General features: G+C 41.7%; 1 protein-coding gene across 5 annotated transcripts in view; it reads right to left on the reverse strand.

The window, feature by feature from the left end:
- LOC109930144 (procathepsin L-like) overlaps positions 1-12459 on the reverse strand; it is a 79918-nt gene that overhangs the window by 9489 nt on the left and 57970 nt on the right. For 3 of the 5 annotated variants that reach the window (XM_048614202.1, XM_048614204.1, XM_048614201.1), the window contains 2 exons: positions 2890-3031; positions 1350-1472 (listed from right to left, as the gene is read on the reverse strand). In XM_048614202.1, the coding sequence (XP_048470159.1) occupies positions 1350-1472; positions 2890-3031 (265 nt within the window). Of the gene's footprint in view, positions 1-1349; positions 1473-1741; positions 1915-2889; positions 3032-5604; positions 5627-12459 lie in introns of those variants that run through there. The other 2 variants (XM_020529685.2, XM_048614203.1) reach the window with 2 other exon arrangements.

Genomic DNA, 12459 nt, shown 5'->3' on the forward strand with positions numbered 1-12459 from the left:
CCATGCTGCCCGTACTGGAGAACGTACAAGAGGAGAATCAATTACCTCACACTGCTACATTCCCACCCATTCACTGAATTTCGCAAGTAGGGAGATCGGAGCAGTGATGACATTCCAGACTTCAACAATGCTTGAAGAATGCAGGAAATTAAGCAACTCTCCATTGTCTCACAGTCAGCATAAAGCAGAATGGAGATCCAGAAGTGATAAAGTATTTCCCTAGTCTATGTACAGCAGCCAAAATAGTAGCAGTGATTATTCATGTGCCCCATTTTGTGAGAAATGATTTGATAATCTTTTCTGGCAATTAAAACCTGACAGATCACTTTCACTGCAAAGGGAGTAGGTCAGATGTCCACCATGATGGCTGAGGTTATTGGTGCTTAGCTGAACCATCCTGATCAGGAGGGTCTCAGATTTCATTGTGAGCCTGGTCTGATTCCCTAGTCTCAGTTAACGCTGTAATGGAATTGGTCTCAGCACCATTGATTTAGCAGAGAAAGTCAGACAGTATTCCCAATTCTGATCACACTGGGAGGTGGCTGTTAGACAAGGATCAGGTTTGATGCCATCCATGGTCGAATATCCTACCAAAATGAATTGTTGAAGTCCACACATCAAACCTGAGTGAACAGAAGGTATCTATGATAGTAGGAACTGCAGATGCTGGAGAATCTGAGACAACAAGGTGTAGAGCTGGATGAACACAGCAGGCCAAGCAGCATCAGAGAAGCAGGAAGGCCGACGCTTCTGGCTAGACCCTTCTTCAGAAAAATATCTATGGACCAGTTTCCATTGGGTTTTTTGTTTGACGGAGGGAAAGGTGCAATTTTAAGCTGGATCTAACATTTCAGACTTCGCCTCTATTTCACTTTCACAATCTGATTTGTTTCTCAACAATTTTCCAGTGATTTTTATGACAAGAAAGGATATTAGAATCTAAACTTAACCCAGTGATGGGTTTTAGTTCTCACTGTGTGAGGTAAGGGCCAGGGGGCAGATTCATGCAGGTGTGTACAGTACTGTCAGCACTACGTCATCATTTTAAAATTGTCTCTTTGTTTGATGCAGGTAAACCCAATCAATGCTTTATATTTGGAAAGTACAGCAGATATATGGGCAGTGTCCCGGTCCATGGGACTGGCTTTTTAACAAGACCAAACCGAACGAAAAGGGGTGTAAAATGGAAAGGAGAATCTATTTTGTCAGAGACGTACATTGGCAAAGGAGGTGGGATTCTTTGTTAAAATGAGGTGTTGTGATATCACTGACCGGATCATACCTCACTCAGTAACAGCACCACAATATCCAGCATCTAATAGATCCCAGGCGATACATCATGTACATACCAGATCTCCAAACTGGTTCATTCCCACAGTAAATGCGTATTTTCCCATCGAATGCTCCAGGTTGTGTTGTTTGATGAATCTCATATTGTCCTCCCATATCATTCTCCTGTAGCTCTCTTCACCCTGAATAATGACATTAAGCCAATCAGCATCTTCCAGTCATAAAATCATAGAATAGCTTTAAAATTCTCTGTGTGAAACCTGAAATAATGTTTTCCAGTCTGATTTTTATTCTCCCACCCAGATCAGAGAAGTTGCCCTCATTCCCCTTTCCCTACATGCACATAGCAAAACCTGTTTGAACCCCCGGAGCAGCAAGATTGAGATCTTTACTGCTGGACATAATGTTCTTAAACGAGCAATGCAAAACAGTGAAACAATACCGTTCATACATTTCTCAGATAATATTTTGTCTGCTCCACTCCTTTCATTCTGGAGGTGTGCTGTGATTTATGTGCACACTGACAATGTTGATATATTGAAGAAGAATGAGTCTGAAGCTGCTTGAGGTATATTTACGGTTTTCTTGGTAACTTCAACACAGGGTTCAGTGAAATTGCTTTAAACCGAGTTCCCCAAGGGTTGAATGTAATGCCCTTCCTGACATGGATTCATCAGGTAGGATGGAACTCACTGCTTTCCAAACTGCACAAGGAAGTACAGGGCAGTAAGATACAAGATTAGGCTTTCTGTACTGACATCTATTGAGGCCCTTAAACAGAGGGCTATACACTTGTGTTTGCTGCAGATTCTCCTCTGTCTGCAACTCCACACCATTCTCAATTACCTATGGCCTGGAACTCAGCTGGGGGCCTTACTGACAACAGGCACCACCTTCCCAGTTTCTGAATGCCAATTCTACTCCCTAGCCCTTAATCCCATGATAGCCTTGTGCTACCAGTTAAATGTCTGATTAGCACTTAATTCGCAAGCCTCCTGAATGTAAGTGTCGTGGGACTATCAGCAGTTCTGCAGCCTATTTGCAAGAACATTGTCACCTCTGTGAATGGAGAGGTGATGGCCCAGTGGTATCATTGCTGGACACTTAATTCCAAGACCCAGGGAATGTTCTGGGGACCTGGGTTCAAATCCCACCATGGCAGATGGTGGAATTTGAATTCAATAAAAGCCTGGAATCAAGGGTCTGATGATGACTGCCTGGTAAAATCCATCTGGTTCACTGATGCCCTTTAGGCATCACCCATAGCAATGTGGATGGGTCTTAACTGCCCTCTGGGCAATTAGGGACGAGGGAATAAATGCCGGCCTAACTAGTAATGCCCGCATGAATTAAAAAAAAACTTCAGCTGCAAGTGTTGTTTCTCTGTGAGTTCAGTCAGTCCCCTAATGGAGTTAGAAACTGGGAGAATGCCCATGGAAATTTCTGGATCAATACCTTTCAATTCATATCCATTCCAGCCAACAGGTGTCTTTCACATTAACAGCAACTAAGCATTCTTAATATGTGGCAATCCCTTCCCCTTCAGAATGAGCTGAATGCTTAAAATACATTCTGTACTGGAGCAATTTCTCCTTTTACCTCAGTGTACTGCTTCTCATGCTCTGATTTCCAGTTCTTCCAGTCTTCATCCAGCATTGAATCAAATGTCTGTTCTGAGGCCGCAGCCAGAATAGACACCGCCACACAGCCCACAAACAGAGAGAACTTCATGATGGACAATCTAATGGAGCGAAACCAATGGGTTTGTATATGAAGTAGATAATATTCATCAATTACTATGAAAACAGCTGCTTGGTAAAGTTATTTGGCAAAATGAGCAATACACACAAATAATATTCTTGTTCATCATAAGCTATCACCTTTTTGCATTATAGCTCCATTGAAAAGGAAGTACTTCATGGCAATAAACTGTGGATTTGAATAATCCTGCCAATAAGTATATTTAATTAAAGTTATTCAAAATTTAGAACCAATTATTAGAAAGAACAGGTGATTTTAAAATATATATATAAAATTTATGTAAATTGGACTGAAGTAATAGATGGTCCTTGGTTCAATGTAGAGTTCCAGCCTCTGAGTCAGAAATGGCAAAGGTAATAGCAACGGTATAGTAGTTATTTATCAGAGCGAATACTTCATTCACAAAAGGATATTCAACTTCCACTGCATTTTTAAAAAAATATCTATAAACAAAATATGCGAATAGTGGCGAAATACGGCAGATGCTGGAAATCTGGAACAGAATTTCTCTGGTATTCTCTGAGTTCATTACAAATATAAGAAGCTGGTTTTGAAAAAGTGAATTAACTGGATTTTTGTTTATAAACCAACAGTTTGTCACTTTAATGGCTGCCTATAGTGACATGAATGCTTCTGGCTAGAATGGGGTTAGTTGGGTGTACGTTTTCACTAACTGTCCTTTCTTCTCTAAAGAACTGTCCTATCCAGCATTACCTATACGTGACTCCAGTTGTGCAGTTATATGGTTTATTCATGACTGCTCTCTGAAGTGGTCCAAGGAGCTAGTCTAAGGAAGAATTTTTGTTGAAGAAAGCTGGAGAAACAGCACCTCATACTTCGCTTGGGAACCCTGCAGCCCAATGGTCTCAATGTGGACTTCACAAGCTTCAGAATCTCCCCACCCCCGACCTCATCCCAAAACCAGCCCAGCTCGTTCCCTCCTCCTTGACCTGTCCATCTTTTCTCCCACCTATCCACTCCTCCCACCTCACTGACCTACCCCACACCCACTTCCTACCTACTAGCCTCATCCCCGCCTCCTTGACCTGTCCGTCTTCCCTCCCACCTACCCTCCCCTCCCTCCTCACTGACCAACCGCCATCCCAACTCCCTACCTACACGTACCTTTACTGGCTCCATCCCCATCTCCTTGGCCTGTCTGTCTTCTCTCCACCTAACTGCTCCTCTATTCACCTTCCACCATCGCCTCCCCCTCTCTCTATTTATTTGAGTTCCCTTCTCCTTCCCCATTTCTGAAGAAGGGTCCGGATCCAAAACGTCAGCTTTCCTGCTCCTCTGATGCTGCCTTCCAGCTCTACACCTTGCTATCTCAGACTCCAGCATCGGCAGTTCCTACTATCTCGAAGCAAAATATTTGTTCATTTTGTCCACAATTTCCTTATTATCCACTCTGAATTCCTTATTCTCACTCTCTGACAGACCTGCACTCACTTTACCTACTCTTTTCCTTGATTAATACCCCTGTAGACACTCTTGCCATCTAGTTTTACACTCCTGGCCAACTTTCTCTCACATCTAAAATCTTCCTTCTAATTAACCTTGTGAGTCATTCTCTGCTTTTCTTTGTATTCTGACCTGCCAGCCATCTTTGTTCAGTTCTCTGCTTTTTCCTTAACCTTTTCTCTAACTTCATTTGTTAACTATAGATGGTAGGTTCTCCCTTTAGCATTTTTTCTTTATTGTAGGAATATACTTATTCTGAGTATTCTGAAATATCCCCTAAATGTCTGCCACTGTACCTCTATTGTGATTGCTGTTCCTTAGAGGTGTCTTAACTCTGAGGTTATCAACTAATTCTATCACATTGCACAATAGTACTTCCGATATAATCTGCTCACTGGTCAGTTCCAAAACTTGCTTATCTAAGAAACTACCTTTAAAGCATTCCATGGACAAATCATCCAGGCTATCACTGCCAATCGAATTTTTCCAGTCTATATGTAGATTGAAGTTATCCATGATTATTGCTATCTGCATTAACACAAGCACCCAAAATTTTTTCTTGTCTATTTTGTTCCACATTGTGGTTACTGTAAGGGGCCTGTAGACCACCTGCACTAGTAAGTTCTTTCCCCTGCTATTCGTCATCTTCAACCAAACCAATTCTGCATTCTGATCTCCTGAATCAAGGGTGTCTCTATTGCACAAATACATCTTTGATTACCAATGGTGTCCTTCCACCTTTACCTAGCTTCCTATTGTTCTTGGAAGTTATATATACCTCAATATTGAGTACCAATTCTTTTCATCCTGCAGCCATGTCTCCATTATGGCTATGAAGTCATATCTATTTTGTTCACATGTTTCATCAATGCATTTACTTTGCTATGAATTCTACAGATATTCAGAAAGCCTTTGGTAGAGAAGAAGAGTATTTCATTAACCTGTTGATTTTAAATATTGACATTGAAAACTTTATACCCTGATCTTTCTAGGATTACATACAGCGTGCACACTGGTCCCATCCCATTTCACAACTAATTAATGAAGATAAGAAGTAATGAACCTAAAGCATTGTATTTGTAATCTCACCTTGGAGTGATCGTCTGAGTACAGCTCCCCAGACAGCAAGTGGATTCCCACATTATATAGACACAGCCTTCCAGGAGCCATCCCTCTAGACTTGTGACAACATCAGTGATTGGGAAATGGGCAGCAGAAATAAACGAATGAAGTGTGATTGTTTCATGTCTTTCAGAATATTGCTTAAGAATCAAATTCCTTCTTTTAGAATGGGATATACATCCTTGAAATCCAATGGTTTTTATTGATTTTTGATTAATTTTCTATTTATCTTGACCTCTGAGTGAGCATCAAACTGCACTTAATCTTAGAATTATTACAGTGTGGAAGCAGCCCATTCAGCCCATCGCATCCACACCAACTCTCTGAAGAGCATCATACCCAGACCCAACCCCTACATTTCCCAGGGCTGATCCACCTAGCCTGCACATCCCAGGACACTACAGGACAATTTAGCATGCCCAATACACCCAACCTGCACATCTTTGGACTGTGGAGGAAAACTGGATCAAACCTCCACAGGTGCAGGGAGAACGTGCAAACTCCACAGAATCGCCCAGGGGTGGAATTGAACCCGGGTGCTGTGAGGCAGCTTGCTGACCACTGAGCCACCATGGCACTCTTAGATGCTATTTAGGAGGCCTGTAGATTTTAAGAGCTACTGGTGCTGGATAACATGTCCAGTGGCTTTGTTATGTTCCTAACATATCCTGCAGCATGGTGTTATTAGCTATAACGTGAAATTCAATCAGCTCACAATACAATAGGATTGTACATTTACGGGAATACAGATGTAATGTACAATTGCTGCATTAGATCCGCACTTTGCTAACTAATTTTGATGAATTTTACTCTCAGTGGGAGTCATGTCAGGTATGGGAAGGAAAAGTATTGAGGTCAATTCTATTCACGTACAGCTCCATCAAATGCCAAACACCTCAAACAGATTGATCGCAGGCCAGTCGATAAATAATCTTTCCCTACCCTGTTGAAACATCCACAAAATACCCCCACTGGGAAGACAGGAACACGATTAAACCATTCAGCCACTCAAAACTGTTCCACTGTCGCACGAATCTTCACTGTTCTGTGATGTGACTTACGTGTGACTATCTTTGGATAGCAAAGATCTTTCATTCTCAGTTTTCGTTGTTCTGACACCAGTTGCTGTTTGTGGAAAAGAGTTCTAAACTTTTACCATCCTTCATGTGAAGGGATTTTCTCCTGATTTCACTCTGGAAAAGCCTGGCTTTAATCTTTTGACAATAGGTCCAACTTCTAAACTCATCAACCAGTAAAAAATTTCTCTGTATCTTATGAGTCCCTGTCAATATTTTGAAAGTTTTGATTGAATTACTCCTAACCTTCTAATTTCCAGGAAATCCAACCCTAGTTTGTGTAAACTCTCCTTGGAGCCCAAGTATCATTAAGACAAGCCTCCACTATATCCCAAATATTTCTCCCTTAAGATGTGATGCTCAAATAATTCACAGATTTTGGAGTAGTCTAACCTGAATTTTGTAGCAGCTGAAACATGATACCTATATCTTTGTATTTATATAATTCAGATAAAAACACCAACATCCAAGTTGCCATTTTGATTATTTTTTTGAGCATTTTAATAACCTTTGTACCTGAACTCCCAAGTCTCTGTGGACTCCACTTTTTCTAGCTCTTGCCATTTAGAAAGTGTTCTGTTCTATCCTTTTTACATCTGAAGTGAATGATTTCACATTTAGCTGCTCAAAATTAATTTGTTTAGACCATCCATTTAAATTATTGGCATCTTGTCATAATTTTATGATTCCATTTATCATGCTTTGAATCACATGAAAATTTTAATATATCAACAGTGATTCAGGGAAAAGCTGTCTCAGAGGAGAAGAGTCCAGGATTCAAGTGATTACAACCTCTTGCAAAGGGTGACAAAAAAGTAAAATTCTCTTTCCCCTTTCTGTCTGCTTTGCTCTCTGATCCAGGAATGAATTTAATAGACAAAATGGAAAATGAAGATTATGCTCAGGTGAGAGACAAAGATTTCTTCAATCGAGGGTAGGAATTTCTCTTTCTATATGGAGTAGGGTCACTTCAACACTTACTGCAGTATGAGGCCACTAAGGTGCAGCCAAGGACACATCAGGGACTCCATCAGAAAGTGGAACTGTACCACAATGGACCACAGAATGAACGAACGAAGCAGGATCAATGGGAAATTCCTGTGTAGTCCTATAATCTGCAGAGCTACTTGAAAGCATAACCTCATTCCACACTGTCATTAACGAGGGAAAACAAAGTCATTTTTTTTCATTATCTTAGAAGGGAATTTACTTCAACTAGTTTACACTGTGATCTTGAAGTTCTGAGCATTTCTATATCAAAGACTCTTCTTCATCAAAGTATCTTGGTCCTGTCATTTGAGTATGACACTGGCTGACTGAGAACAAGATTTTTATAAATCTTCTATAAGTTTCTTGTTTTCAGCCTTTAGTCTTGACCAGACTATTTGACTGCTAACAGCTGAACTTTTATTTCAGTTATCTCCCAGAGGTAGTTGAACTGTGCCAATTCTTACTAAGTTCTTAGCTGTTCAAGCTTAATTTTAAACTTTACTAAGGCATTTCGTGTCTCCATGAACTCAGTAGTCTGGTCCTGTACTCTTTGGCTGAAAGAACTGTTCAATGATTCACTGGCTAGTTGATGAGTTTCTCATGCAGTCTCTAGCTGTCATCTATACAGATGAACAGTTTCTACACTTTGAACATGACAGGGCAGATGGCAGCGTGTTACATCAATCCCTCTCCTGCACTCACATGCCAGCACCTTATGTGGTAAACACACTGCACATACTGCAAGCAAACAGCCACGTCTCAAGGCGTAACAGGCACAGTCCTTAGCAAAGTCCATGGAGACACTCTTCAGCCATGGTCTTCTGGCATAATAAGTCCAGGCTAGCTTCTGATACCACAAGTCACAGTTAGTCATGTGAGTTCATAGTGTTCAGTACAGGAGGTAAGGCTAACACAGGAGGGCAGATGTACAGGCATTAGACAGGGGTCTTGGCACTTCCCTTTGCTCAGAGGGCTGGGCCATGCTCAGTCAGTTGGGTCCGATCAGAGAAATGAGAAGAAAAGTGGGTACCTGTGGGCAAGGGGATGGAGGGAAGGAGAGTCAGGAACCTATAAGTAGAGGTTGTGGGCTGCAGGCTGGAGTGAAGAGGGAGGATATCAATTGTGAAGGGGCTAAAGATATGTGTAAAGGGGTGACATGGTAAAGCACGAATGGGACTGGGGTTAGGCAGGAGGCGATTCCTTCATGGTGAGGTGCCCTATGGCTTCAAGAGAGAGACTGCGTTGCAAATTGAAATGACGCAATGTGAAAGAAAATGGCTGCATCTACATGTGGAATGAGCAGGGTGAGAGACTCGACCTGAGAAGGAGGAGGCTGCAAGGCCCACTGATGTGAAAGGGAAGGAACATTACACACAGACCTATGCACTCCGCAGAGGTCGCCAGTAACTGGTGATACCAGTGCATTTGATTCTGTGTGCAGTGCACCTTCCTGTTCCACACATTGTTGGCCACTTCATTCAGCATCAGCATTTTTGCACTTAGAAGCCTAGGGAGGGTTAGGAAAGTGTGACCAAAAGGGGCAATGGTGCCATTTAGCATCAATGGTGCCAAAAGCCTCTTGGTTCCACAAGCTGCAGCAGGCTCTCAACATAGGCATTAATTCATGGTATACCCTGTTTGTTAGCAATCATGCCAGAACAGGTACATCTGAGGCTACACAGAGACCCAAACAAATAGATGTAAAGGTAAAGCCACAACAGTGTTACCAGACACTAGGGCTGCTCTCTCACTAGAGAGAGATAAATCGTTGTAGTTTAACCTGAAGGTCACCATACCTCAGGCAAGGGGAGAGGTTGAGAAGGAGAATCCTTCACGCTAACCTCAGCCATTGTGGGAATTGAAGCCACACCATTGGCATCATTCTGCATTACAAAGCCACCGTCTGGCCACCTGAACCCCACCACAAATAGATGCATTGCAAAACCAATGTCATTTATGCAAATGTGATATTGTATATACAGCTTGCTGTTGCCCGTGCAAACCAAAGCGTCCTCAAAAGAGAGGTTTTTCTTTCTTTCCTTTACGTCTTGTGTTGTGCCACGTCCTGCAGTTGGAGTGGAGAGATTCTGCTCAACAGTGGAGCCTATTGACCCTGGGGGGGTACTCTGAGGCTTTTGTGTCTGGACAGTGCTGGGGTTCAAAAAGAAACTGCTATGGATAACTAAAGAGGTAAGAGAAACTGCAAAATTAAATGTAGAATTTCATATACAAGGGTGAAAAAATCTAAAATAAATCCCTCCTAATTGGATGGGACAAAAAGAACTGAGAACAGTGGCAAAACAGATTGTAACAGACAGTAAGAAATCCAGGAGTCACCAATTAATGGCACTTAAGCTCCTTAAGGATATTTGACAATGCAGTTTTTAATTATTTGTCAGGTTTACTGCAAGCCCCTGTAAATTGCTTTGCATTTGCAAAATTGACTTTGTGGATTCAGTCAAACCTAACATGAGCATTGCTCCTTCCTTCTCATCCATGGCCAATTTCCACAACATTCCTCCTTAAAGAACTGTCTGCTCTGATTAGTAAGGCAGCAGCAATCCCCAACAGGGCTGTCACATGCATTTGCTGCTGGAGCCAGGGAGGCAGCTCCTGACTCCTTGTTCATTAAGTTTTTGACATCTGAACATGGCATCGGAAGAGCAACTTATCTGAGAATGTGGAATGAATTAATCCAGGTGTCAGTTCCTGACCCTGCATTGAAACTCCAGGCTAAGACATCACTGAAATTAGCATGAATAATATTACTGATCTCTTAGCCTGACATAAATGCACATAAAACAGTTAGACCCTGCAATTAAGGATAGAACAAGTGAACACAGTTGCAGCTTATCAGAGAGTCAGCATTTTTAAAAGGTGGAGTAAATCTGACTGAACTTTTGAAAAGATGACCAAAATAGTGACCCCTGTGGATGTTGCTAATATGAATTTTAGCAAGCATTTGGTTAGGTCCTGCATTAGACACTGTTAGCTAATGTTGAATTCAAGGAATGAACCTGGTTAAGAAATTGAGCAGCAGGAGACAGATGGTGGTATTTAATACTGGCCTCAGGGGTCTTGCCCAGTAGCTAAGTGTCACATATCACGTCCTTTGGTCCAGGCCTACTGGTTATTCCATGCCTTCCAGACATTTAAATGGCCAGTGGTGGATCTTCCCAGGGATAAAAGATGCCAGGTTCAGGGTGAAAAGCTATTAGCTAGTCACAGTTGATGGCATTTGTTGTAATCAAGCAACGGTGCCTTCTGTTACCAGGAAAAAGCCAAGGATCACTCAGGGACCCAAGCCCCAGTGAGTGAAGGAGGGTATGGGATCCATGGGATGGGAATGGGTGTCAGCAATGATGACAGGGGTGGGGGGTGGTGTCGGTGGCTGGAATGGTGGTTCTCACTTCTACACCCAGTACCCACTTCACAATGCCAGATTCCTTCACAACTGAGTGCCTTTGGACCAGGGGCCCCCGGAATTCACCATTAAACCAGCCAACAGTTTTCAGCCTCTCCACATATGGCTGCCCTGCCCACCACTGTTTAATCACCAGCAGCGGCAGGAGGAGGCCCTTGACTGGCTTAACAACTAACACTGCCCCCTCATACCTCTGTCTTGAAGCTCACAATAGGAGAGACATAAAATTCTGCTCAGAGAGCAGGGATAATGGGAAACTCTTCTCATTAGTAGGATGAGCCAATGGTGTTTGCAGATCGGTGTGTGGGCCTGAACGCTACCATTTTAACTGCTTTACCAGTATTGAAAATCATACGTTCAAGTCAATATAAAACAAGGGAAGGTGACATTGTAGTAAAGTAAAGATGGAAGCTTTGCAATGAGATATTGATAGAATAACTAGAATAGGGTAAGTGGCCAAACTTTGGTAAACGCATTTCAGTGCTGGTATATGTGGGATCCTCTACTTAGAGCATAGAGTCATAAGAGTCGTACAGCATGGAAACAGACCCTTCAATCCAACCAGTCCATGCCAATTATAATCCCAAACTAACCAGTCCCACCTTGCTGTGCTTAGCCAATACCCCATTCAAACCTTTCCTATTCATGTACTTATCCAAATGTCTTTTAAACATTATTACTGTACCTGAGTTTACCAGTTCCTCTGGAAGTTCATTCCACACACGAACCACTCTGTGTAAAAAAAGTTGCCCCATGTCTTTTTATAAACAAACTCTCCCATCATTCTTTTGCTAATGATTATTAATTCACAGCTTCTAGTAATTAGCCAGTGGAAATCATTTTTCCAATGTATTTAATCTATCTAAGTCCTTTCTGCTTCCAGCTACATTGCTTAGCCTATAACTAATTGAGTGTTGGGGGCCAATATGATTATTCAACTCTTTATTTCTTTAAGTCATTTATTTACAAAATGTAACTTCTATGGATAGATATACTAATAATGTGTAATTAATATTTATATTTCTCCAATATGAAAATGTACACTACCTTATGGTATCATTTATTAATATATTATACATGTCATATATAATGAAAGGCTGAGACCCCAACACAGATCCTATGTCACCCTAGTCCCATTTTGTCATCTGGGGTACATAGTGATCACTCCCAGTCCCCCCCAGTCTCTGCTTCCCCAACATTGTATTAATCATTTGGCCAGGAGAAAGTTGAAGGAATTTTACTCACAACAAGAAACTGGCAAAAAATCTAACAGTTACAGGAAAGTACAAACAAAGAACTTGCAAAGAACGTGTTCACTTTCTGAGGTGAAAC

The sequence above is a fragment of the Rhincodon typus genome, chromosome 29 (genome assembly GCF_021869965.1).
Source record: "Rhincodon typus isolate 14 chromosome 29, sRhiTyp1.1, whole genome shotgun sequence".
In the NCBI taxonomy this organism is placed as follows: Eukaryota; Metazoa; Chordata; class Chondrichthyes; order Orectolobiformes; family Rhincodontidae; genus Rhincodon; species Rhincodon typus.